Source organism: Alligator sinensis, unplaced genomic scaffold, assembly GCF_000455745.1.
Source record: "Alligator sinensis unplaced genomic scaffold, ASM45574v1 scaffold221_1, whole genome shotgun sequence".
Lineage (NCBI taxonomy): Eukaryota > Metazoa > Chordata > Crocodylia > Alligatoridae > Alligator > Alligator sinensis.
The window spans coordinates 276,744-304,701 of NW_005841948.1; the positions used below are offsets into that span (position 1 = coordinate 276,744).

At 43.3% G+C, this 27,958-nt stretch overlaps 1 protein-coding gene across 2 annotated transcripts in view; it reads left to right on the top strand.

Annotated features, from left to right (window-relative positions):
- The window catches only part of PLXDC2 (plexin domain containing 2), a 424,228-nt gene that overhangs the window by 88,974 nt on the left and 307,296 nt on the right, over nt 1-27,958 (top strand). The window contains exon 1 of one of the 2 annotated variants that reach the window (XM_025199723.1): nt 2,121-2,215. The exons of the other annotated variant lie outside the window; for it this stretch is intronic. Coding sequence (XP_025055508.1) covers nt 2,158-2,215 — 58 coding nt within the window. The 5' untranslated portion in view covers nt 2,121-2,157. Of the gene's footprint in view, nt 1-2,120; nt 2,216-27,958 lie in introns of those variants that run through there. 2 annotated transcript variants of the gene reach the window in all.

Below are 27,958 nucleotides of genomic sequence, written 5' to 3' on the forward strand. Positions count from 1 at the left end.
GATCGCTTCTGACTCCAGTGTCCACATCATTAATGAAGATGTTGAACAGTATGGGTCCAAGGACAGAGCCTTGGGGGACCCCACTGGTCACAGGACACCACGATGAGTGACTTCCATCGATTACTACCCTCTGGGTCCGACCCCGGAGCCAATTTTCCAGCCAGTGGATCGTGGAGGACCCAAGGCGACAATTGGCCAGTTTCTCCAAGAGGCGATCATGGGACACCAGATCGAAGGCTTTTTTGAAGTCAAGATATATGACATCAATCTCTTCTCCCTTGTCCAGGTGATAGGTCACCTGGTCGTAGAAGGAAATGAGATTGGTCAAGCAAGACCTACCCGCAACAAACCCGTGCTGGCTATCCCTTAAGATGTTGGCGTCGGCCAGTCCATTAAGGATGGCCTCTTTAATAAACTTTTCTAAGATCTTCCCCGGGATAGAAGTCAGGCTGATGGGCCTATAGTTAGCTGGATCCACTTTCCTCCCTTTCTTGAAGATAGGCACCACATTGGCCTTCTTCCAGTCTTCGGGCACTACACCAGAGCTCCAAGAGTTTTCAAAGATCCATGCTAGAGGCTGGGCTATGATGCTCGCCAGCTCCTTGAGTACCCTGGGGTGAAGATTGTCAGGGCCGGCTGACTTGAAGGTATCCAGCTTCTCAAGATGTTCCTTCAGAAAGTCAGCATTAATGGAGGGCAGGGGATCACCCTCACCCGGACTTCCCGGCCCTGTAGCGGGCATGGGCGTCCCATGGGACTGATGAAAGACTGATGCAAAGTACCTATTTAATAGGTTGGCTTTTTCCTTATGATGCACTAAAAGGCTTGCTGCTGTTGGCTCAAGTTCAGCTCATGTGGGGAAAATGGAAATGACCCCTGAGCCTCAGTACACACCAGACACTGCTCACCTACTTTCTTCTATGTAACATCCTTCTTAAAAATTCTTCACTTTCACCAGGCCTACAGACAGCAATCCACCTGAGTCAGCTGCTTTATCTACCCTAACATTATCCAACAGAAATGGGGATAGAAGGTGGACTTATATATACTTAATGACTGGATGCAACTGTTCATGGCTTGTAGCAATGTCCATGTAAAACTGAAAGCACTAGAGAAATCCCTAGTGGGTTTCATAAAAGTTTAGCTTCTTTTTTCTTTTTTTCCCCCCTTTTTGGGGTAAAAACTGCTTGAAGGGGTACTTCAATTTCCAGGGAAATGGTTTATGTTTGAATGTAATTGTCTCCTGTAGCAATGCTTGCATTTTTGCTACTCAAAGGATGCATCTACACATTGCTGTACGTCACTGTATGGTGCACTATTGCAACATAACGATCACGCGGGTCTATACATGATCACCAGCTATGTTGCCATAGCAGCACACTCCCCACTTGTACCAGCACACTCGCCAGTTATTGCATGCCACTATGGCAACATAGAGGCAAAATCTAACCATGTGCCATGCGCATGGCTCAGTAACCACCCATTTTGTGCTGTGCTTTAGTACTTTCAAAAGCAATGACATGGATCTACACGTGATCACCAGCTATGTCACTGTAGCAGTACACTCCCCAGTTGTAGTGGCGCACTCCCCAGTTATTGTGTTCCACTGTGGCAATGTAGTGGCAAAATTAACCATGCGCTGTGAACATGGCACAGTAACCACCCATACTGCACCATGCTTTAGTACTGCTATAGCAACGTTGCTATATGGTGACGTGTAGACACACCCAAAAGGAAGCACTGCTGCAGCTGTTGTGTTGAGGCCTTCCCTTTCAACCACTGGTATTGTTTCCAGGTAGGCTTTTAAGGCATGGATGGCATAAATCTTCTTGTTCTTTATGAATGAGTTTATATTTTAATTAATTAATTTTTCCATCTTAGATATGTTATTGCCTGTATTCCCTGTCATGACTCTGCATTCCATATTCTGTTAGATTATTTAAAACCTGGCAGAATCTTTTAAAAATAAGTTTTAAATGATATATATCTGAATTAGTGTGTTCAATGTTGCTATTAATCTGGATAAATTTCTAAATCCTCTTTTGTTTTTTTTTTATATTTATGTTGACTGGTCTTCCTGCCTTCCTTCCTGCCTTCATTCTTGCCTTCCCTTGAGGCCTTGAAAATAAACAAGTCTTCTGCACTTTGGTTTTAGTAATGTTTTGGTATCTGGTTCAACTGAACACAGTGCTGCAAAGTCTGGATTGTAAACATGGTAAGGGAATATTTAAGTTCCAACTGTTCATACTAAAATAAATAAGCATGAAATAATTTAATAGTAAGGCCTTAAAACAGCTTTTTGAGAAAACTCTTTATTGTACCAGCAAGCAGTTCCTGACATTATCCTTTATGCAGATTAAATAGGTCTTCAGGGAAAAATGGTAAAATACAAAAAATGTTCCCCTTTTTTTGAGAAGGAGATGAAGTAATAATCCTTCCCAGTAACCTTGCTTCTTATTATGCATCCATTTAAACTGAAGGCAGAAGAATATTAGGGGACCAAGAGTAAAATAAAATTGTTGCTCAGTACTATCAAGATAGTATTCTATTTTCTAGTATAATTGTGACTATACCTGCACCTTAATTATAGTCTCAAACTACACTATAACCATTAGGTGGCGAAAAGTTTTGAAATGATATGGGGACAGAGCTGAAATAACTTCTACACTGTATGATCAAACAGAGTTCTAACTGGACCCACTACTTTGGGATAAATAATAATTAATGGATAGGGATTCTGTCTAAGCCAGTGCAGTGAAGGAAGAGGTTAATTTTTCAATGTCTGTTTTAGTCTGAAAATGTAATAATGAGGCTGGTAAAAATGTTTCAGTTTTTGACAAAATATTAATATAAAGCTTTGATATTGTTCTAGAAAAAGGGAAATAATGGCAAAAATAATTCAAGTATGCGTGATATCTGCTATTTTGTCTCTTTTTTGCTTTGATTTTTATCAGCAAAAACATTAATGTGTATTTCTTTTGTTTAACCTCTTGTGTAAAATGAATAATAAGAAACGACAATAGCGTCTTGTAGAATACCATGAATAGCAGATGCCTAATATGGGAATGACAGAACATCTATTCAGTATTTTTTTTAAATCTCAAACTGAGAGATGAGCTTCTTGGTCTCGCATTGGGTCCTGAATATCCAATCACAGGAATGAGACCCCAGAAGGCCAGAGAGGGCCATACTAGCTGACCTTTGCATTGGACCAGGATTTTATTTTTCTTACTAAGGGCCTGCTCCAAACTCAGTTGCAGCCAGTGAGAGTTTTGAATCAGGGCCAAATCCTTGCAGATGTCCTTTCTTTAGTCCAAAGCTTGGCTGCCATTGTATTGGCTTTTATTAGCCAAGTCGCCAAAGAAACAAAGTAAAGGAAAGGATGTTTTTCCTGGGGGTTTACTGTTTCTAATTCAAATGTTTAGTTTCCAGAAATGTCCTTATTTTTGTTTGAGATCAAAATTACACCGTTGGGTGGGGAACAGGAGGTTTTTTAGGAACACTGTGTAAATTAGTTTTAGTTAACTGAATCTGAAAAGCAGAGCATGTGATCTTTTGGCCTTTTACTGAGAGTAGCTCTGCTGGTATTTTGGACAGCTAGCTCTCTGAGGAACAAACTCAGGAAAAAGAATGTCAGAGATGATTAGGAATTGCAGGGATGGAAGCATACTTTACTGGAAACGTTGGCTAACCTTACATTATAATTGCTGTACTGAAGCAGTAAACAGCTTCTATTCTTCTGATCTTTCTAGTGAAGACCAAGAAATTGCTACACTTATTTTTCATGTGAATTTTGCAGTGCCTTATACTTTATGGTGTTTATATTGTTAGTTCTGTTGTGTACATTACAATTAATGGAAATTTCTCATTACTGTGTTGGATCATCACAGAAGTATTGACACAATATTTGCACCTTGGTTTTACGCCTTAGGGATATATGTTCATTGGTTCATCTGGCCTCTTTTCCATGACATTTGCTGCTTTCTGTGAGCAGTCGGAGTCAGGTTCTGATCTCAGGCAAACTGCTGTGTATTGGGAATAGGTCCACTGAAGTCGGTAGATTCTTCTAGGTTTACATTAGTGTTACTGAGGTCAGAATTTTCCTCAGTGAATGGGCTAACATCATCTCTAACTTTTGGCTGCCAGAATGCTGTAAGTGGAAGACAAACGGATGGCTTCAAACCATTGCCAAAATCTCTCTTTATTACAGAGATTGAACTCTATAGCAGAGATGTTCAAATTATGACAGAAGGGTAATCAGATTATTATAGGGAAAACAAGAATTCTGTTTCTGTCAGCATCAGTATTTGAGCCATAATGGCAGTTTGAAAAGCACTCTGGAGACACGTGGCTGATTGAATCACAGTTTTGTTATACTGTTTTTTGTTCCTGGAGGATAAGGCTAGGATTCAGAGTGACCTAGACAAGTTGGAGGATTGGACCAAAAGGAATCTCATGCGGTTCAACATGCAAAATCCTGCACTTAGGACAGAACAAATCCATTCATCGGTACAGGCTGGGAGCTGACTTGTTGGGCAGCAGCTCTGCAGAAAAGGCCCTGGGGGTTACAGTGGACAATAAACTGAATATGAGCCAGCAGTGCGCCCTTGTTGCAAAGAAGGCTAATAGCATACTGGACTGCATTGGCGTGTGTGTTGCCAGTAGGTTAAGAGGAACAATTATTCCCCTCTATTCAGTGCTGGTGATGGAACATCTGGAGTTCTGTATTCAGTTTTGGGTTCCCCCATTCTGGAAAACATGTGGAGATATTGGAGAGAGTCTTGTGGAGGGAAACAAAAGTGGCGCAGGGGTGGAGGACATGACTTCTGAGGGAACTGGACTTATTTAGTCTAGAGAAGAGGAGACCGAGAGGGGACTTAATAGCAGCCTTCAACTCCCTGAAAGTGGGGTTCAAAAGAGGATAAAGCTAGACTGTTCTCAGTGGTGGCAGATGACAGAACAAGGAGCAATGGTCTCAAATTGCAGCAAGAGAAGTTTAAGTTAGATATTAGGAAGAATTTTCTTACTAGGCAGGTAGTAAAACACTGGAACAGGTTACCCAGAGAGGTGGTGGAATCTCCATCCTTGGAGGTTTTCAAGACCCAGCTAGACAAATTTTGGCTGTGATGATCTAGCTGGGGCTGGTCCTGCTTTGAGCAAGGGATTGGACTTGATGACCTCTTGAGGTCCCTTCCAACCCTGGTTGTCTATGATTCTAAGGCATATGAATGGTTAGGTCCCCACAGCAGTTAACTCTGGAGAGGAGGGAAGATTTCAAGTAACCCAAAAGTGGGTGATCAGTTGGGAAGACTAATAATGTCTCCTTAGTTCATGCTTGGGGCCATAACATGGAAAGATATTGGAGGGGCCATACTGTAAAATATCTACATAATTTTCCCCACTTCTTTGTTTTTAAGGGTTGTTTGTTTTGTTACTTTGTTTCATTCTATGTAGTGATAATTCTCTATAATTTTACTAAAAGTGAAAGTTTAACTGAGGTCAGAATTTACCTCAATGAATTTGCCTTTTTCCTTAGAGCTTAAAGCACTGTGATTGAAGCACATAGATAAGACCATACCTGGGAGGGAGAGGAGCTATGGGCTAGTCTTTTTGGTCTGTGTTTGTTCATCATCTAGCACAACTGGGTTCTGATTCATGACCAGGGCTCCTAGATGCTTGGCAATACACATTATTAACTGCAATAAGAGAATTGCATAGTCCATGAGACTTGATGTTTCAAATAGTGTTTTAAGTAGTGAAGATTATTTTTTTTCTTTTAGTACAGTAAAATGAAAGTCCAGATTTGATATCAGCTTGGTATACAGTACATTCTCTAAAGGACTACAGTATGTCCTTTGGGCTTGATAATCGAGCAGGTGTTTTTCATAGTTGGGTACTTTGATGTACACCAACTAATAATAGCTATTACAGAAATAAAAGCCTGAAAATAATTTTGCAAATGAGTCCTGTCTCATATAAAACTGGTGGTGATTTTTGAAATACAAGCAAGACTTAAGTTCCACCATGAAAAAAAGCACAATGGAAAAAAATATATGCATGAGGTATGGATTTTTGTGGGTGATGCCTTTTATTGGACCAACTACATGGTTGGGATAAAGTTAGACATGCTTTCAAATGCAAGGCATCAGGTCTGAGGGAAGAAGCAGACACAGCAATGATTAAAAACAGTGGAAAAAATTAGGCCTGTCTGTCTTATCTTTGTTTCATGTGATAAAGCTCAACTGAGTGAGCTTCACTGAATTAGTGCTGGCTTCACATTTATGTACAGAATATTTTCAATGGTTGAACTAAATAATACATAGTTGAAATCCAGTATAAATAACTGGATTATTACAAAATAACACCTATATATTCACACTCTAAATTGGGGCTATTTACAAAGCAGATTAACCAGCATTTAAAATATAACTTATGCATTCTGTAGAGAAAAGTTGCTAAGTTGTTTGTATGCATCTCTATACAAGGAAAGAAATATCATCATCTTTTGTGGTGTTCTGGTGGATGTCTTGTGAAAAGTACTGATTGAACATGGAAAATAAAGCAACAGATGGTACAACCTTATAATAGGTCAGTAAACTCTGAAAGTGCAAGACCGCCAGTCCTGAAATTGAAAACAGGTGGCAAAAAATTCACTTGGAGATTTGGCATCTGTAAGTAATCAGTTACTGTAAGTGTCTTGGTCAGACACAAATTAGCTTCATTGCTGATTGCAATTTAGCAACTAAAGGAACCAACACTTGTATTTAATTAGAACAGTATAGAAATAACTGATCACCTTTTTATACTACTTTCTTTCTATTTTTCCTAGGATAGACCCTGGTTTAACAACCTTTTTTTGGTTGAATTGTGTTTCACAATGTCTTTTATTATACCAGTAGTAACATGGTTTGCAGTAGTATTCGTGGCAAATAGTTTCTTCCTCAGAGTAGTTAAGTCAGGGGTGGGCAAATTATTTGGCCTCAAGGGCCACTTAAGGAGTTTTGGTGAGCTGTCATGTGCAGTGCCATGCCCCCCCCCGGCAACAGCTCACCAAAACTTCCTAAGCAGCTCTGTTCCACACAAGCCCAGGCAGACAGGATGGGGCCATGGGTGGGCAGGAAGTGGCATCTGGGATCAGGATGGGCAGCTGGGGCTGGGACTGTGGGGACAGCGAGGGGGCTGGGGAAGAGTCATGATCCACTCCCTGCATGTCCCTGCAATGGGCACTGGTTCCACAGTCAGGGGCGTGCAGGTTGGGGATTGCAGCTCAGCTCTGGGCCCCGGCCTTGTGCTGTCACTGTCCTGTGATCCTGGAGTCTCCACATAGACTGTCCGGGACCCACGTGGGAAGCATGCATGGTCAGGTGGATGGGACGATGCCAAAGGTGGGCAGGGAGCTGCATCCAGGAGTGCGTGGGAGTGGCTGGGATCTTGATGTGGTGACAGCATAGGGCTAGGTCCTGAGGCAGGGCCATGATACATTCTGTGCACACCCCTGCTCATGGAACTGAGGCCCAATGTAGGAAATGTGTAGGCAGCAGATTGCAGCCCTGCCTCAGACCCTGGCCCCGGCCACCACGCTATCACTGCCTCGTGATCCCAGCCCCACCTACCTATCCTGCTTCTGGATACTGCTCCCCACCCACCTGTGGCCCCATCCCATCTTCCCAGCCACATGCTGTTCCCGCGCAGGTCCCTCCATCAGCAATGGGTATGGGGCAGATGGGCCAGGGTGCTTGGGAAGCAGGGCCAAGTCTGGCAGCAGCCAGAAGGAGCCACCACTGCCAGTGCTGCCAGAAAGCAAGTCCGACATCCCACCCTGCTGCGTGCCTGGGGGTGGCAGGACCAGCCACATGCGCCAGCTGTTGTCTGGGCTGGGCAGGGCCAAGAGACTTGCCATGGGCCAGACAAAATCCCTTGGCAGGCTGGATCCAGCCCACAGGCCGTATTTTGCCCACCCCTCTGTTAAGTTCTCTCACCATCACATTACTGTTCTCTTTTGAAAACATAAACTCAACAAATACATCTGTGTTTGGTTTTGCTTAGTTGAAATTAAATGCCATGAAACAAACAGTGGTAGAAATACAAAAATGTTGTACTGAAATAGCATCTCCCGTTAACCTGTCTTCCTGAACTTGTCCTTTTCATGTTTTAGGGAACAGTTGGGTGCCTTTTAAGTGTAGGTGGCTATCAGTAACCTAAATGGGAACATCCCAATCAAAGAGATAGAGCTTCAATGTAAGCAATGTGGTTAAGGTTGACATGTAGAGAAATACACAAATAGCTGAACTGATTACAGGTCAGTTTAAGTCTAGAACACTTTGAAAGGTATCTTAAGTTTTATAGGCCAAAGGATGCTGGCCAAAATACCTGAAATTTCTTTTTATATGTGAGGAAGACAAAAGGCCTTTGAAGTAGCCATACTGGAGGATATTAAGCTTAAAGAAATCCATGATGATCAGGAGAGAGGTTTTTGTGTGTGGAAAAACCAGTAAAGTAATCCAGTAAAGTAACTGTTCTAACTTTCCAAACCATAGTTTTAGATTGGGGTTTAAAATAGGCAAAATATTTTCACCCCCATCTAATTTGAACTGAATTCTATCTGTTGTAGGCAAACCATGAGATAAGCTAGTAATTGCTATATGCAATACATTACAGATTAATATTCTCCAAGTTGGGTACCTTATTATAGGCTCTGGGCACTGACACACAAATGGGGTGGCTTTCAGAAGTTCTGAGCATTCACAAACTCACTTAAATTAATGGAAAACGCAAGTTGCTCAGTAAGCTTCCAAACATCATTGTAACAGAAGACAATCTCTCAGGCCTGGTCACAATACTGGCCCACCAACCTGTCTAGGGCAGTCTGCCCAGTCTCGCTTGCCACACCTTAGATGTAAAGTCAACTGGTGTTACAATAAGCGGGAGGCTGCCTATTTAAGACTGTGATGCCTAGGGGTTTGTACACAGCTCCAACCTTCCCTTATCATGTCCCATGCCTTGCAAGTGTCTTCCTTGAGTTGCTGTTTGCTCCGGCTGAAGGCCGGGCCAAACTCAGCCCCTTGCTAGGCCTCAAACATTCATCCTATCATTCCACCCCAATGGGTCTCATTAACACCACCTGCTCTCACCAGGCCTCTAGCACTCTGCCCACTCTCGCTGGGCCTCTTACTTGCTGTCCCACACAAGACCACATTCGTCCTGCCCCTGCTCCCTTGAATAGCTCCTGTAAACCATCAGGCTTGCCTACTCGCACTCCTTGACTGGCCCTGGTGCAACCTTTCGGGCCACTCCCATGACCCTCATTTGAGCTGTGACCAGCCAATTCACCTTGCCCTAGGTGGAGTTCTGACTCAAGTCCTTTGCTGGGTAACTCCTCATTCACACCCTCTAATAAGGCCAATTACTCACCCTCTCAGCTTCAGGTCCACTTGTGGTCTCAGGCATCCCAAGACTTACCTGGGCCTAATTGCCCAATTCCTGAGGCCTCAGCACACACCCTCTTCTCTGGGGCCTGGACACTGCACCCCTTCGTTGGGGTAACTACTCTGCTCCACTCACTGGGGCCTAAACTTGGCCCCTGTGCTGGGGCCTCAGGGTATTACATCCCCACGGGCTCAGGTGGCTCTCCATAGGTGTGCCTGGCCTCACTACCATCAGGGTCTTACACCCCCACAGGCTCAGGTGCCTGTCAAAGTGGGCTTACATGGCCTCACTACCACTGGGATCTTGCACTCCCAAGGGCTCGGGTGTCTCTCGCATAGGCGTGCCTGGCCCTGCTACCTTCTGGTCTTTGTGACGCATCAGATGGTGGGGTCTGGGGTTGTCAGGTGACCCTACCCGCCTTTCACAAGGGAGGTAGCTGGCCTAGCATTTCTGGGGGACTGTCCTGCCATGGACAGGCCCACCAGACCACCCTTCCCTGGCAGGGTACAGTTTTGGGTCTTACCCTGGATCAAGCAGGCCTATCTGCCCTGGTCTGGCTCCTCATTAGGGCTTCTGTATACTGTTCTTGGGCTCTCTCTGATTGGGTCTAGCTCTCACTCTGGCCCCATTCTGATCTTATAACAACCTGCATGCTAGCTGACCCCTACCCTCTTTGGCTGTGATGTCCCCCCTCCTTGCAGGCTCTGGTGCCACTTTCAGACCAGTCGGGTGCCAGATAGCTCACAGTGGCCCTGGCCTGCCCCTTGCATTGGGCTTAATTGCCCTTTGGCCCTGGTCCTCTTGCATTAACCAGTGTGAGGGATCAAAGAGTCAACTTAGCAGCTGCTGAGCCCATACTCCAGAGTGGGGTCCCTCCTGGGTCCCATCAGAGAGCCCTCTTCTACTCTGGGTCTTGCCTGGCCCCCTTGTAGGCCTACCAGGTATTAGCCCCATGCTCAGGGAGGGCCTTGTTCTGACTAAGCCAAAACCTTCTTCTTGGAGCTCTGGACCTCACTGGGTCTGTGGGAAGCTCCTGCCATCCCCATAGTTCCTCCCTTACTGCCAAGGTGTTCTGTGAGCAGCAGCTCAGCCAGGTGTTATTGCTCCTCGGCTGCTTGCAGCAAACTGCTGCCTTAGCCCTGAGAGCTGAGATCTAAAATGGCCACCTCACCATGGCTGGCTTGCATCTGCCAGCTGCCTGCTCTTAGTCCTTAAGTAAGCACCGAAGTTGATCAACTTGAAATGTACAGTTATAATTGTCAGTCTTAAAAGTGGATGATACAGACCTAAGAAATCTATATCTATGAATGTGAGTGTTTAAAAAAGCAAGAAGCTTTAAGATCATAATTAAATAACCAATCGTTTTTGTTTCCCAGCTATAAATACCTTTGAGTGATATGATATTCTGAAGATTTAGGAAGCTGCTCTGTGAAAAAATAGATCCCTTAGTAGTATTTAAAGTTGGGCAGGCACTTCTTATCACTGATCACTCCATAATATCCTGCCCAAAGTATTGTCCCATAGGCCCACCACCTATCACATTCACAATCTCAGACGTTGTTTATACTCCCAGGCTAGGGACAGAAGTTATACATAAATCAGTTTAAGTGGTTGAAAATTAGTTTAAGCCTGTAACAGAACAAAAGTTCAGTGCACATAAACCAGTTTCAAAATGGCTGAAAGTGGTTTAAGACAAAGTTGGTTGAAGGTAGTATCAGGCTTAACTAATTTGGGTCAAACTGTTTTATGGAACTTCTGTCCCAGAATCCCTCCTGGTGTAAGTTTAAATCAGGGTTCCCCAGTATGCTTTCCAGGCCTGGACTGGGCTGTGCTGTCTGCTCCAGAAAGCAGAGCTGGCTCTGCCTCTCTGTTCATCATCCAGCCCTCACTGCTCAGGCTAGAAAGGGGGTGGGAGTGAAAAGCCTGGCTGGGGATCACAGCCAGGTCTGTCTGAGGGGGCGCGGGCAGCCCCTGCCAGGCTTTTCCCCCCTGGAGTGGAGGGGGCAGGAGCATTGGGCAGGGCAGGGCAACAGCCTGAGAGGAACTTCCCCCCACTCCAGGCAAACACCTGTTGGGGTCTGGGAGGGGCTTTAATGCCCCCTTCCCCTTCTCAGTGTGCTGGTGCCAAGCCCTGCAGGAGCAGACTGAGAGGTGGGAGGTGTTGGCAGATGGAGCTAAGGGAACAGGATGGGGTCCCAGACACCTTGAGGGTTGCGTACAGCTTGACCAAAGAATGCAGAGGGGTACAATTACATTATAAAGCAGAACTTGTAAAAGGTGGAAATACATAAATAAAGACTTTCTGAATACCTGGTTGTAAGGAGACACTGTGCCCTCAGGATTACCTAACAAGGCTTTGTCTTGTCTTTTTGATTTTTTACATTCCGTTTTAAGTTAGACTATGTTATGTGTAGTCTCACTGTGTTTTACTCGGCTATATTTTAGCTTAGGTAAAGACTTTTGTTCTTTATTGTGTGCTTGAGGTTGTAAATTGTAGTGTTCAATACATGCTTGCTTCAGAGAGAGGACGTTTTCAGAGAAAGGACTTTTTCCCCACCCTCCAGTGGGCTAGCCCAGGGCTGGTGCCTAGCCACAACCCCTCCACTCCAACAGAGAGGTGTGAGAGCTTTTTGGATGGCTTGTCTCCCCTCCCCTTTGGCAGTGGTTGGCAGGCATTCTCTAGTGCCCCCTGGCTTCTGGCTTGAGCCATTGCAGGCATGTGGCTGCATTTCTTGATTCAAAAGTGCATGTCTGTCCATTTGTTAATTGGTTCAAACTGTGCAGCTTAGACTAACCTGCTTAATCAATTCAGGCTCAAGTTTTTTGAATGTCTGTCCCTAGTCGTGGGAACAGAACAATATCCTTGTGGCAGCTACCTGAGTTGTTTACAAGGAAAATGCGTTAGGAAAATACTGAATATGCTGTTAGCTTTCTTAGTGCATTTTAACAACTGGATACAAGAAGAGAAGCCAGTACCATGTGACCAGCCAGCTGTCTGTAGACCACCATTAAATATTCCCCTTTCCATTAGTAATCCAAAAACTTTGTTTTGGAAACCATTATCTGAGATTAAACTGGGTTCATCTCTTCAATGCAGGAAGGTTTGCAATAGTGGAACATTATCTTTTCTAGGTTTTTTTCCACTCTTGTTAACTATATTTGCACCTGTAGCTGTTTAACTTCTAGCTCTCTTGTTTGGAATCTCAACATGTCATCCTTTCTCATGGTAACTTCTAAATGTATTAAATGCATGCAGAAAGCAGTTCTCATCATTGTAGGATTATCCTAATACTGATCATTTTAGCAAAGCTATTGTTGGCAATAAAGCTAGCTGTTGTTTTTTCCTTTTTGTGCACATTTACATGAGAAGAGGATATAGCACAAACTATATTTTGTGCCCTCGTCTCCCTCCCTTCCTATACCTTATCCCCCAACCAAGTATTAAATAACAAGTGATACATGTATTGGGTAACAAGTAATATATTCTTTCACCTGTATTTATATCAAAAGATATGTGGCAGATGCTTAGAAACTACTTTTTTAACAGGAGTGTAAACAGGAAGCTTACTAACTGAAAGACTGTGAAGGTTTAGAACAGCCAGTTGGGATTTCAGGTGAGATGACTGACTGCACACAGTTAATTTTGGGGGTCTAAGGAAAGCAAGGTAAGAAGTGTGCTCCTTTTGGTTAAGCAACTATCACTGAATGGCTCTGTTTTGGAAGTGAGAAGTAGTTTTGTCTTTTTTTATAGCTAGGCTGCAGAGAAAAGTTATCCCAAAACTAAAGAGCATATGAGAAACTGTTGTATGAATAAAAAGAAATCAGAAAATTAAAATGTGATGTGATGGGAAGCACAAGTATCCCACTATGAGATTTTTTTCACAATGCCAATAAATCCAGCACTTGAAACAATCTGGTTTTCGTCCTAAATTTGCTTAAGGGCCATATCCAGTAAGGCAGGGGCGGACAGCCAAAGGCCCATAAGTAAGATCTAGCCTACCAGGATATTTCACCTGATTTGAAAAGCCCAAATATAGGTGGCATTTGGGGGTGGAGGGTGGGGAGGGAGGGATTTTGCAGCATTCAGCAGCCAAGTTGTGTGTTCAGCAGTGGCAGTTCAGCACCAGGGAGAAGTGGCAGTGGCTGGGTTAGAAGCATTGGACCACCTCAGATTGATATGCATTATTTCAGCCCGCTGCTCTGAAAAGGCTGCCAACCTAAGGACTTGACTCCCTCTAAGAGATTTATGTACGTAGAAGTTAAAGGCTTATATTTTTAAGTGTCTAGTCCCAGGGGGCAGTCTAGAATCCTGTATTAGGTGCATAGCATTCCTGTATAATGCATGGGAGAGTTAGCATTTCAAAATGGTATCCAACTACCCATGCACTGAGCAGAGAGACACCTGGAGTTAGCCAATAGGAAAAGCTATCTACTAGGGTGTTTCTCAATGCCTACTGCCACTCCGGATCTTTGGTACTTGAATCAAGGTTGCATGCAGGTGGCTCTTTCCACTCAAGATCCTGAGTTCAGAGGCCTGTTTTTGAAAGTGTTCATCTGCAGTGGTTTTTTTAAGAACTGAGAGGCTTACTGATCTCTTTTAGAAGTGCAACCCATAGTGGTGTCATTACCGCTCTTTACACAATGAGCTTTCATCTAAGAGGTGCCAGATCCAGGTCCAGTGCCTCCTTCAGCTGGATGGGGTTCACCTTCCAGTACCATGGCAAGGGTGGAGCCAGAAGTGCAAATGAAATGGCTGGCAGCAGTAATAGTGGCTGCTTCCAGTCTGTAATCTTTATGAGGGTGGTGAGAACAGGATCAGTGGAAAAGGTGGCTCCACTGTAATGCTTGGTGAATTCTCTTGTTGCATGGGGGTGGTGTCTCATGAATGGGTTGGAAAGTCCCAGTCTGCCTGCAAGGAGGTGGGGATAGGGCAGGCTGTACTAGGAGGTGGGGGGGAAGTCCTGTGTGCCTGAAATTACCCTCTGTAGGCAGCCAGAGTGCCACCCACCACTGGATTTTTCTGTACATTGTTCATATTCCATCTTTTCCTAATAATAAAGGTGTCTCTTTTCAGCCTTTTCATTCAGTGATTCTCAACTTCTTTAGACTCAAGGAACCCCTCAGCAGATGCCAGCTCTTAGCTTTCATGGATATTTTGACTACAGAAAAATAATAGAGCAATTCTTTTGTTGTAAAGAACTCAGAAAGACCATAACAGGTCAGAAGGTTTTTGGCACTCTGGATACATGGTAACATGATAGATCATGATACATAGGGACTAATCATGAGAGAAGAGCCAAAATGGGGAGACATTCTCAAAATGGTTGTGGATGTGTTTCTCTTTGGTGCTAAAAGCAAGTTGGCCTGAAGAGGGTTTATGGACAAGATTAGGAAACTCTACAGTGGTGTTCCTAAATATGTTAGAACTGGTTAGCTATTACAATCCACCTTTAACAATTATATATTTAAATACAAGCAGGTAGGGTGGGTCTTACAGACTTTCCACTTACTATACAAAATACACTCATTCACCTTATGGGTTTTTTATGTCAGGTCAGAAATAATTTCTTATGTTAAAAACGCTAAACACTTTTTCAGCATGTTCAATTTTATCCCAGATATCTCCCATATAGAGCAAATGACCATAATTCTGAGATATGTAAACACTGAAGGAAACGAATGTGTTATTGAGGAGAGTTGTATTGAGTTTATTGATCAGAAAGGAAAAATGTGGAAGGGGACTAGCTGCAGAAATTTTAAATCAACTAGCAAAACTTGGATTGGGTGCATTATAATTTAGAGGGCAGGCATATGACAGGGATGCAAATAAGTTGTGCAAAGACAACCGTGTCTGAGCAGTCTTGATGGAAATAAATGAATTTGCAACATTTGTTCTATGTTCTGCTCCTCCTTTAAACCTAGCAGGTGCTTACGCACAGAGAATCCATAATACATTTTGTTGTGTAGTAATGCAGGGGTTGTCAACCTTTTTTAGTAAGTGTATCCCTGGACGTAGAGTGGGAAGGGGGAGTATGGGGTGCACAGCGTGGGGTTGGGGGTGCAAGCTCTGCCCTACCCCCAGCCTGCAGTGGGGTGCTGCTGCCTTCACCCCACCCTGGCCTTGCTCCTGGGAGGCAGTGGCATGGTGGGTGGCAGTGCTCTGTCCCTGCCCGCCTGCATGTAACCGATAGGGCAGGGGTGGGCAAAATGCGGCCCGGGGGCCGGATGCGGCCCCCTAGGCCATTCTATCCAGCCTGTGGGGCCCCCCAAAATTAAGAAAATTCATATTTATCTGTCCCTGGCTGCCTGTCATGTGGCCCTCGATGGCTTGCCAAAACTCAGTAAGCGGCCTTTTGCCCAAAATAATTGCCCACCCCTGCCATAGGGCCTTCCCAAGTACCCCTGGGGGTATGCATACCCCCAGTTGACACAACCCCTGTAGTAATGTTTAAGGGGAACACTCTGGACATGACCTGCACCAGTGCCAAAATGCCTGGCTATGGCTCTGTCAAACCCACATCTTCTACATTCTAACAATAAGATTAGGCAAGCAGCTGAATGAAGACTTTTTTTGGATTGCACTATTTTATTTGAGTACATGAGTGGTAATTAGGTGTTTAATTTTCTTCATTTGATCTGGCCCTAAGTGTTTACTTTTTAAATGTGTATAATATTAATTTGACCAGCACTTGGGCTTTCCTCTGCAATGCCCACATGATGTAAGAAAGAAAACCAGCCTTCAGGAAAGAAGGAAACAGTTTTCCAAGAGTCTGTTTTAAACCAAATGAAAATCGAAGTTATGCAGAGGTCTATGAAGTTAATAGCAATAGGGCTATGAATGACTTAACTTTCAGAGAAATCCACAAAGTTGGATTGCTCAAGGCTTAAGTGCACTACTTCAGTTTGTGGGACTTACGCAGGTATTGTGCCCATGCTGCTACTCTGAACAGGAATTAATTTCATTCAAGAATGAGTTGCAAAAGAAAGAGTTTAAATAGATTTTGAATAAGATGATGAGATGATTCTTTAAAATAGGATCTCTCATGTCATGTTGCTTTCTGGTTAAGTACGTGAATGTTAGTGTACTTCCATAGACCTTAGGGGAATTAAATTGTTGTTGAATCAGTTCTGTACCACAAGATGTAAAGAGTTTGTTTCCAAACCTTACTGTGGCTTTTGTGGCTCAGGATGGGCTGTCAGCCAGTCTGTGGGCTAAAACTTTGGCAACAACGTGGCATTAACATAGAAATATAAGGCTGTTTTAAAGCCTGTCTTTCATATAATTGGCTGATGCTCCACCTTCATTGAGTCAGGAGGAGAGGAAATGGGGAAAGAAAGCAGACTGCTGGCACTGTTTAGTTTGGAAAGGAAAGAAGAGTGTTGAATGCTGTTAGTATATGCTTTTTTGAAATAAAAATGTGGTGGGAAAAATGATAAAAAATGAGAGGGGCTGATTTTTAACATGCATCATTAGCACCCTCCTAATAAAACAGACCACTTTCAAACCAACCTGCTATTCTCCAAAATTACTATGCATATTGAGTAATCTTTTCTTGACTATGATTAATAAGGCTACAGAAGTTAACCATATTTAATGTTGTCATGGCCATTTAAAGTAATTAAAAAAACCCGTAATTCCTTATCTCCATATAGATTCTGGGGTCTTTTGGCTCATTCCCTGATTTTCCTTGACTATTCTCCTGTAACCAGTAAAAATTAAAAGGAAATACACCCACAATGAAAATTAATTAAGTCATGGAAATTATTTCTTGGAAATTAGTACTGTGTATCATGTGTAGTGCTAAAGAAGAAAACTAGGGCAGCTGTGAAGTCAGCCTTGTTTTTCCATTCTTTTGATTGTACCTTTGAGTCCATTTGAATCATTGAGTTTACGTAATTGGAGTTTATCTAAACCCAGTTCCATTTACAAAATAAATCCCCAGAAATATTTAAGCACTTTAAAGTTTGTTATCATTATACACTGTTCTGCGAATTTCCCCTAAATCCGCCTCCTCCCCCACCCAAGAAGACTGAACTGTACACTGCACACAAGTAAAATGTGGCATGTCAGTTGTTATGTAACATAGCAGAGACCGTAGTAACTCATTTACTTCTTAATTATGTTTATTTTAGCTGTCCTTTCTTCACTATGTAGTATTGGAGCATTGGCTTGATTCCTGTTTAGAAAACTACACAGATGACAAACCATTTGCATTAATATCCTATCTTATGGTACTGTTGTGCTGATGCTTTTAGCATGGAAATGTTATGGGAACAGTGAAAAAAATCTGAGAAATTCAGTTTGTTAGTTTTTTTAAACACCTCATGGTTAAATGCTGGAAAGAAGTAATCTTCAAATAGTTTGCTTACATTAATAGCCACCAGCAACCGAGCAGTGACAAGCTCACTCACTTTAGGAAAGCAGAGGTAACACATTAACAGCTTCACATATAAAAGATCTGCTAACACTTAATATTTTGTCCTAATTCATAAAGTTTAGAGCTACATTGCAATTGTCATATTAAAGAAACACAGTCCTGCTGTTTAGTTGGAATTGCAGAACATATATAATAGCATGTGCTCTTTCTGACATTGGGGACCCCTCTACACATGCAGATAAAGGTGCAATGGGATCTAATGCACGATCCACACAAGCATGCCTCCTACCATGTGCATGGCAGAAGGCATGATTGTGGGATCATGTATTAGATCCCATTGTGCCTTATTGTTGGTACGGGGGGAGCCTGATCCCAGGCTCCTTCTGTACTGACAAGAAACAAGCTCCTACATCTGGGAGCCCCCTCAGTTGAAGGTCTGCCAGCTGCAGGGGTGTCTAATGTACTCCTGAGACTAGGAGATCGTAGCTGCAGCAATCCCCCAGCCTCGGGTATTGTGTTAAATCCCTGGGGCTCTGGAAACACAACAGCTGCAGTCCCACAGATTTCATATACCCCTGAAACTGGGAGATCACAGCAGCCATGGTCCACCAGCCTCATGAGTTTCTTGCACACCTGAGGCTGGGAGATTACAGCAAGTGTGATCCTGCAGCCCTGGGGGGTTCATGCAGCCCCAGGACAGCTACGCCCCCCAGCTGCCAGGGCCCAGCTGGGTCCTGTCACCCAGCATATACAGCTGTGAAGCTCAGGTTGCCCATACTCCTGGGACTCAGAGTCAATAGCTGCTGGGGCAGAGTCCTTTCAATTGCAGGACTCTTGGTCCTGGCTGGGCATAGTGCACACCTGTGGCTGGTAGCTCCATCCCAGCCATAGAGGAGACCCTGCTACACATGCAAATTAGAGCTTGGTAGCAATTGGCTATGAAGTTAGTACACATTTCTGAGGTCTAACTTTAGAGCTGGTTGAAGTTTTTATTAGAGGTGCACCAATACTTCAGCCCAATATCGGGTCAGCAGCAATGTAATGAAAATTGATTGTATCGGAAATTGTCCTGATGTGTGTGACAATTTGGCTGATAAATGCCTGTACATGATCACAGCTACAGCACATCACATAGGCAATGAGGAGCACAGTCTGACAGCATGGAGAGCTGTGTGTAGCTAGTAAGTCTGCTGTGGTGGAAGTGGAGCGGGGAGGGAAGGGGCATGGGGGGTACAGATCAAGGCTTCCTGTGGTGAGGAAGGGAATGGGGCTGGGGCAGGTGCTCCAAAGCCAGGGTGGGGCATGGGACAGAGCTGCAGCTTGTCTGCAGGGGCATGTGGAGCAGGGGCTCCCACCACTGCATGTATCCTGGGAAGACATGGGGGGTGGGGCATGTGCCCCCTAATCTGTGAGGGGGCAGACTGCTGCTGCAGGCTGGGACTGGGGCTATGCTGGGTTCTTCCTGGCCCAGGGGAGCTGGGCTGGGGTAGTGGTGGTGCTGGGAGGAGGGGTCTATGGTGGGGTTACAACAAATTTTGATGTGGCTGCAGCCCCGCCCCCATAACCCCCTTCCCTGTGCTGCTGCTGCCCACCCTGAGGACAGCCCAGCTGTTTCATTCTACATCATCTACAGGTGATGTAGAATGAAAGCTTAGGTGATATTTTTTACGTAGGGATGACCATATATGCCGAATGTAGACAACAGAGGGGCATTGTAAGCAGTGATATCAAATGAAATAAACCAATTTTAAGGTATGAACAATTCACTGTGGGGTAAAAAGGAGGCAAGGCTTTACAGAGTATGAGCTGCTCTGTGTTAACTGCTCATTTGCATACTCTGACCTTCTAGTAAAATGTTAAGCCATGGCGGTTTACCCTTTTACATCCTTGGTAAGTGTTCTAACCCCTGCGCTGGGGTGGGGTAGGTAGACGTCACCACCTAAGCTGTCAGTTTTGTGTACTTAGCCCTTTTTTGCTTTACTTTCAGCTACCCAAAATTAAATATTTCATTTTCAGTCAAGTGGAAAGTTTCCTATTCAGTTAAAAATGTAAAGTACTTATTTCAGAAGGAAAAATGGCTTGATCTGTTCACCATTTTTTATTATCATTAGTTGAAATCTTGTAGCCTCTGAATGCTTTGTATTTCTCCTAAGCTGTCTTTTGGAAATTTTCTAGCTGCTGAAGTATTGAAACCTCTGTATTAAATAGTATGTCTTGGCCTCAGTGCTGATGTGGAATGTACAAAAAGGACAAAACTGAAATGGATGGGTGTTAATAAAGTTTCTCCAGAATAAGTAAGTTGTGTGGCTACTCCCTCAGATTTCCCTCAACATTTGAGATACTGGATATGATAAGCAAGAACGTGCACAGAATCTGAAAAGAAAGGTTCCCAATGTAGTAATCAAAATGATATAAACACGGGTATGTAAAAATACATGTTAAACTGGCATGTTAAGATTGCCATGTTACTCCAGCCCCGTGACAGGCCACTCTTTTTCATTGGTAATATGCATCTTCATGGTTTGATTTGGTTATGGTCTGTTGTAGCACTAATCAATAATTTAATTCAGCTTGGTGAATTGAATTTTCAAGCCTCTTACAACAGTAAATAGACAACGGATATTTTTCCCCTGGTTTGGTTACTGAACAAAAAACTCATTTGTTTGCACTGCTTTTAGCGTGCACACTTTTGGAAGAATTTGAGATTCTTCGCTGAGATGCTTAGTAGTGATACCTTCATATTAAAGGTCCTTCATGATATTGCCACAAAACCCCAAACAAACCAAAAAACCCCAAAAACCTCCAACCTCCCCCCACCCTGAAAATGTACTGATGAAAACCAAAAAGATTTGCAGTTTTTATAAAGGTCAAGACATCCAAACAGCATATTGAACTGATAGGAACATTTCTGTCTCTCTACATATTCTGTTCTGTGCTACTTACCACTGTCATGTTACAGGTGGTTGTGTGGCTTACTACACCCTTTTTCCTCTCCCACAGTACTCATAGATTCTGTAAAGGGAAATTGCAACTCTCCGAAATAAAATAATGCTTACAGTCTTTCTGCATGCCAATAGATACAGTCTATAGATTAGATACAGCTACAAAACAATGTTTTCAAAGAGATTTGGGATAGAAGTCTTGAGATTAGTTTTAAATTCTTTAAAAAATGAATTGTATCAGGGTTTTTACTGCATTATAACATTTTAGCCTTTTTCTTGTTATAATCAATCTGAAGAACCTTTTGTATTTTAGATGTGCCCTGTCAGCTAAGTAATTAAAAGGGTTCTAGTTTCCCTGAGTACCTTTTTTAGCTTTGTCTGTGTTATGAGTAAACATTTTTGGTGCTGATTAAATCAAGGCAGATTTCCACTGGGACTTCAGGAATCTTGACAGCCTTTTGTCTGTCAAGTTTCCCTGCAGCCTGTCAGTTGCTTTTGTAAACTTGCTGTTTCACTGTAGAGTCCCTTGTTGTGTCAAATATTTACTATGCTTTTGATTGGAATTCTCATATAAATGCAAATAAGAATGTGCTTATGGTACTTGGATGATAATGCAAGGGGTTCCTTGTCCCTTTCCCCTATTATTACTTTGTCTTGCTTCAGTGATGCAAAGGGATCATAAAATATACATAATCAGGCACCCATGGGAATTTCTCTTGTGTTGAGGAAATCCACAGAGGATGGAGAGGCAGCATTATTAAAAAAAAATACTGAAAAGAACTGCAAAATCTTCCTCTGGAAAACTCAGAGTCATCCCCATCTGGCTGCCACCACCTCCAAAGCTAATCTCTTTCATCGGAAAGAAGCCTGAATAAACCAATTCATCTTTCAGTGTATATGTAAAAGGTCAGCAAATTTAGGTCAAACAATTTGGAAGATTGGATTCAAATTCAAAAGGATCTTGATAAATTGGAGAACTGGGTAACAGACAAGAAAATGAAATTCAACAGAGTAAGGTGAGGTGCTGCACAGATGGGATTAGAATCAAGTATGAAAATACAGAATGGGGCATAGCTGGCTTGGCAGTAACACTAAAAAAGGAAGTATCTGGGATTTATAGCAGGTCATAAACTCTGCATGAGACAGCAACATAACAGTTTCAGAAGAAAACTGTCAAATGACTTCTGGGTTGCATTAACTGAAGCAAGCCATGGGAGGTGCATAGTTTAACTCAAGGTAGAAACAGACCTTGCCTTTGTGCCATGGTATCATCACCATTTTTATGGTGGCACAAAGCAACAGCAAATAGATGTGCATATTTTTTTTGCACCAAAATTTGTCTGTGACAACCAGCAGTAATAAATTGTGCCACTTAATTGTTTTATGGCAGGAGAGCACAAGCAGCCCAGAGCTGTCTGCACTTTCTTGCTGACCTGGGCAGGCATTCCTTGGACTTATGGGGCCTGATCCTGCACACCCCAGGAATTCTTGGGCAGGATCATGTCCCTCAAGCCTCGGAATCACCTGCCTGGCTTTCCCTGCTTCCAGAGATGCACCCCTCCCAATCTCTGGGGCACATCTCTGGAAGCAATGAAAGCTGGGCTTCCCCACTTCCAGAGACTCATCCTAGAGAGTGCCAGTCCGACCTCAGCCAGAGTATAGGCAAGTTTCTTTGAGTAGATGTGATATAATTTATTAGACCAACTGAGTAGTTGGATAAATGTTCTTTGCCAGCTTTTGGGCACAGGCACCCTTCTTCAGGCATGGGGAGTCTCTGCTGTTCTGAGATTTTTTAGAATGTGCTCGCACAGCAGTACCAGCATGAAGACGCAGGCATGAAGACCACACTGCTTGCATGGCAGCAGTGAAAGGGCTCTTCTGCAGGCACAGCGCTTGGGGAAGTAGGCTCACATTCGGAAAGATGGCAGGGGAGGCTGGTGCTGCCCTCCCTGCAGTGGGCAGGTTCATGTGACAGTGGCCGGAGGGAGGGGGGACTAGTGCACTGAGAGGTCCCGGGAGCCCTTAAAGCATGGAGCCACTGTGGCATGTGGCCTTCATGGCGTATGGCCTGGGGCACACAGACACTTTGAAGTTGGACAGCCCTGCTTTATATTACTGTTTCCCCTTATTTCTGTTATGTTTTCAAAGCTGATAATGTTTTGAGGAAGGCACTGTACAGAACTTTTTGGATTTGTGGTCTTGGTTATGCTCCTTTTCAATTTAATTTGTCTCTACAACCTAGTTTTAGTTTTCTCTACTGTATTTCTTTACTTCTGCTACCAGGCCTAGTGTTGCTGCCTTCAACATGAATGTTGAATCTGAGTCAGGGAGTTTGGGGGCTTACAGTCTGTCTGACAAGGCTGCCTATGAAGCCAATTACCCTCCAAACTCCAGCTTTACTAAGAGTGGCAGGCATATTGAGGACTAAAGTGACATTATCTTGGCCAGACTGTTCACAATGGAATTAACACTCTTAGTCTCTGCCTGTTCCATAAAGTCAGTGTTCTAACACTGTGGTTTCCTTATTTACCATTTAAGAAGTATGCCCGTATCTCACTTAGCCTTTGGCTTTACCTCAGGATAGAATTGAAGAGATCTCTTTCACCAGGGCTGTGATTACCATTCCCCACTGAAAAGATCAGAAACTGGCCAAATTCAGGCAGTTTGGCATATCACTTCTTTTCTTTCTTCTTGGATACTGATGCTTGCAACATTCTAAATATGTGTTACAATATGTATGTTAAAGTAATATATAATAATATACAATAATATGTTAAAGTTACAAACTGTGTTTTTTGTATGCTTTCCTCTAGTGGTCACTCTCAGAAGCTGGCTCTAACATTGTACATACAAACTTGTCAGTATAATTTTTCTCTGGTTTTATTGCCGAATGTGAAATAGAGAATTAATAAGACTACCTATATTACATCATCATGAATCTGCTAGACCAACAAAGTGAACTGGTGTGTGAGAGGAATCTTTCTGTCCTATCTCCCTTCTCCTTTTAATCACCCCAAGTTCTGTAGTTCAACACTGAGTTGAGAAGACAGTTTGCTCTGGATGGACAGTTGTTTCTGTTTTGCTACATAAGAGCATTGGGAGGGGGAGGAGGGTGGAAAGCTGCCTTTCAAATTGAGAACCTGATGTGGAAATATTATAATGAGCTTTATAAATATTAGTTTCTGATCTTGGGAAACATATTATAATCCAGTAATTGACTAGAAAAAAGTATTTCTAAATGTATGTTCAATGACTTTAAATAAGATAAAGTTTGTATTAGTATTTGATAGAAAGACCTCAAATCCAAGTTGAGAAAGTGTGAATTTGCATATAAATAGAATATTAGATAGTTCTGTTTTCTTTACTGGGCATGGTGATTTTTTGGGTTTTTTTTTTCTTTTTAATTTCATAGTTTTTAGACAAACATATAAAATGACTTCTACAGCTTAATTTTAATGGTATTGCAGTAAAGTTTTGCTTGAAAAGACATGAATTAGCACAACTTTTTTGACATTATTGCTGGAATTAACAATAATAAAGTACCTCAGCCGATTTAAAGCCTGTTAGCACTCACCTTAATTTTAAACAATTTATGCTATCTTTGGAGCTGTGCATGTTATGAGAGGTGAGACCATGTTAAAATTAAAACGAGAATAGTTTGTTCCACCTTTACATGCAAACGAGGGGCAACGATTTCTTTTCTTGTCTAAAAGAATAACTTTTCTAACTCTATTTTAGCTATGTAGTTGGTTCAATAAAAGTATCACCCTAAGGCCCCCCCACACAGGAAGCTAAAGGTGTGATGGGATCTAATGTGTGATTCTCACAATCATGCATCCTGCCATGCCACACGTGGATGGCAGGAGACACGATTGTGGGATTGTGCATTAGATACCATTGTGTCTTATTGCTGGTGTAGGGGGAGCCCACACTTGGGCTCCCCCTGCACTGCCAAGCTCCTGTGGCTGGGAGCCCCACACCCCAGTTAAGGGGTTCCTAGTTGCTGGGGCACCCCATAGCCTCACTTCAGAGGTGCAGGCAAACTCCATGAGGCAAGAGGATCACCACAGGATGGTTTCCACCCCAGGGATGGGTGAAACCCCTGAGGCCAGAGGATTACAAATTGGAGGAATGGACCAAAAGAAATGTCATGAGGTTCAACAAATGCAAAGTCCTGCACTTAAGATGGCAAAATACCATGCACAGACACAGGCTGGAGACTGACTGGCTAAGCAGCAGCTCTGCAGAAAATAACCTGGGGCTTACAGTGGACAGTAAGGTTAATATGAGCCAACAGTGTGCCCTTGTTGTGAAGAAGGCTAACAGCATACCTGGGCTACATTAGTAGGAGCACTGTCACCAGATTGAGAGAAGTAATTATTCCCCTCTATTTGACACTGATAAGGCTAAATCTAGAGTACTGCATCCAGTACTCTAGATGTGGCCCCCTACTACAGAGGATGTGGACAGCTTGGAGAGAGCCCGGTGCAGGACAACAAAAATGGTTTGGGGGCTGGGGCACATGACTTCTGAGGAGAGGCTGAGGGAACTGGGCATATTTAGTCTGCAGAAGACTGAGAAGGGATTTAATAGCTGCCTTCAACTACCTGAAGGGTGGTTCCAAAGAGGATGGATATAGACTGTTCTCATTTATGGCAGATGACAGAACAAGGAGCAATAGTCTCAAGTTGCAGCAAGGAAAGTTTAGGTTAGATCTTAGGAAAAACTTTCTCATGTGGAGGGTAGTAAAATATTGGGACAAGTTACCCAGAGAGGCTGTAAAATCCCCATCCTTGGAGGGTTTTAAGAACCAGGTAGACAAAGCCTTGGCTGGGATAGTGGGATTATCTAGTTAGGGATTGTTCAACTTTGAGCAAGAAGTTGGACAGGATGACCTGAGGGTCCCTTCCAACCTTCATTTTTCTGTGATTCTATGACCACCGCACTCCTCTGGCCCCACAGTTTCCTGCACCCTGTAGCCCTAGGAATTGCTGCAGTTGCAAGCCCCTGGGCTCAGGAGTGCAGGAACCCCCAGATGTTAAAGATCATAGCTCCTGTGATCCCCAGGGCTCAGGGGTGTGGGAAGCTCCCAGACCCTGGGGATTGTGGTTGCCCTAGGGCTCAGGGGTTATATGCTGTGCATAGTACACCCTCTGCAGCTGGGAACCCTATCTCCCAGCCACAGTGGAGACCCTGCCACAGATGCCAATTAAAACTCTATAGCAAGTAGCTATAAAGTTAGTACACATTTTTGAGGTCTAACATTATACCTGGTTGCAGCTTTTTATTGTGTGATAGCTACTTGTCATGTGTGGCTGGGCTCCATGTAATTGTGCAGCTAATCAATTAATTGCACAAGACCTGTAATGTGTAGAGAGAGCCTATGAAATCCCTGCTTCTCTCACAATTCATCATGGCTGCAGCATCACTCTACTACTACCTTTATATTCAAACATTGTCTATCATGGACTATACACTTAGCTGTCTATGTCACTAATATCAGAACTGTTTGTTGTGCCCTTGGGAAAATGGATCCTCCACCTTTTTGTATGGAATGAAAACACATCATATCTGCTAATTGTATTGACAAGTATAAATAACATTTCAGGGGAAAAATTACAGCAACATTTAATGCAGCAATTAAATATTGTTTTTCTGCATTCAAATGAAATTACAGTAGTTTCTTCAGTAATTCTGTTGCTCACTCCTGGGATGCAAATGTAAGACCAGTCTCTCTGCTCTGAAGGAAGGGAGAGAGATGTGACAGGAAGGTGAGGTTGCCTTTTGACAAATTGTGACTATGGATTGGCAGTCAGTTAACTTTTCTTTTTTCCTAACTGATCTTTGTCTGCATCAATAGAATGCTGAATTGATTTTGGTATGTTAAAATTCAAATGATAATACTCCATTATCTTTCTTCCCTAAAATTCTTCTTTGCTGCCTACAAAAAGTATTAGACAAAGGTTAGGCAGTTGTGTTCGTACTGCTGCATGTTTTGTTAGACCATTGTTCCTTTGGACAGCCAGTGGTCTTAGATGGAATGCAGTGCCTTATACTTAGGTTGCAAGCTCCTTGAGGTTTAAACCACCTTTTGGTTTTGTATTTGTTCAGTGTCTATCACAAGTTGGTTTCGATTCATGACTGTAGCACACAAGCACTATGTAGTATAACCACCATAACCAACAACTTCAATACCACTACATTGGTTATAAATATTAATGTTAGCTAGTGTTGCAAAGTCATTTAATATATTGAAATGCTTGAAAGCAGCTGGGATTTGAACTTATTTCAGCCAACAATATATACACTTAGGGCAATAAAAGTTAAAATATTACTAATGGCAAATGCCTTTTTAATTTACTGATGTTATGTTCAGGAGAAAAAAAATTGCAATATAAAAGTACATTGCAATAGCTTTGTCTTAATAAAACACAAGAGCTGTACTGGTTATACTTTGGGAAATTTGGAAACAGTCGTATAAAACATTCTTTGGGACCTAACTGATATGACTTTAAAAATGCTTCTTGTACATAGACTCAAGAGGTGAAGGACAAGGTCTGAAAGTATGTTACTGACACAAGTGTAAGGGAAATGCCTGTTTTATAATGCTGAAATGGTATTTCTTGGTAGAGGTGTACTGATACATCGGTCTGATATTGAATCAGCACCGACATAAAATTGACTGTCAGAAATTGGCTTTTTTTTTTGCCTGATGTGGGTGATTACTGTGGCCTCTAAATGCCCTGTGCATGCGTGTAGCCACAGCGCAGCATGTAGGCAGCAAGGAGCAAAGTCTGGCAGCTTGGAGAGCTGCGTCCAGCTGGTAAGTTTGTTTCGGTGGAAGGGGAGTGGGGAGGGAAAGGCCATGGGGGAACGCAGATCAAGGCCTCTGTGGTGAGGGGGGGCTGGGGCAGGCAGGGCGTGGGATGGAGCTGCGGTGGGGGGGGGCGTGGGGAGGGAGGGCGGCTCCTGCCCCTTCATGCACCCCAGGAAGGCATGGGGGAGCGTGTGCCCAGATCTGTGCATGGGGTGGTGAGGAGCAGGCTGCTGCTACAGGCTCTGCTTGGGGCTATGCCACACTCTTCCTGGAGGGGGCTGGGCCAGGCTGCACTTGGGGTAGGCAGTGGCACTGGGAGGGAGGGCTGGCGGGGTATGGCACATTTTGGGATGGCTGCAGTCCCCCCTCCCTGTAGCCCCCTTGTCAGCGCTGCC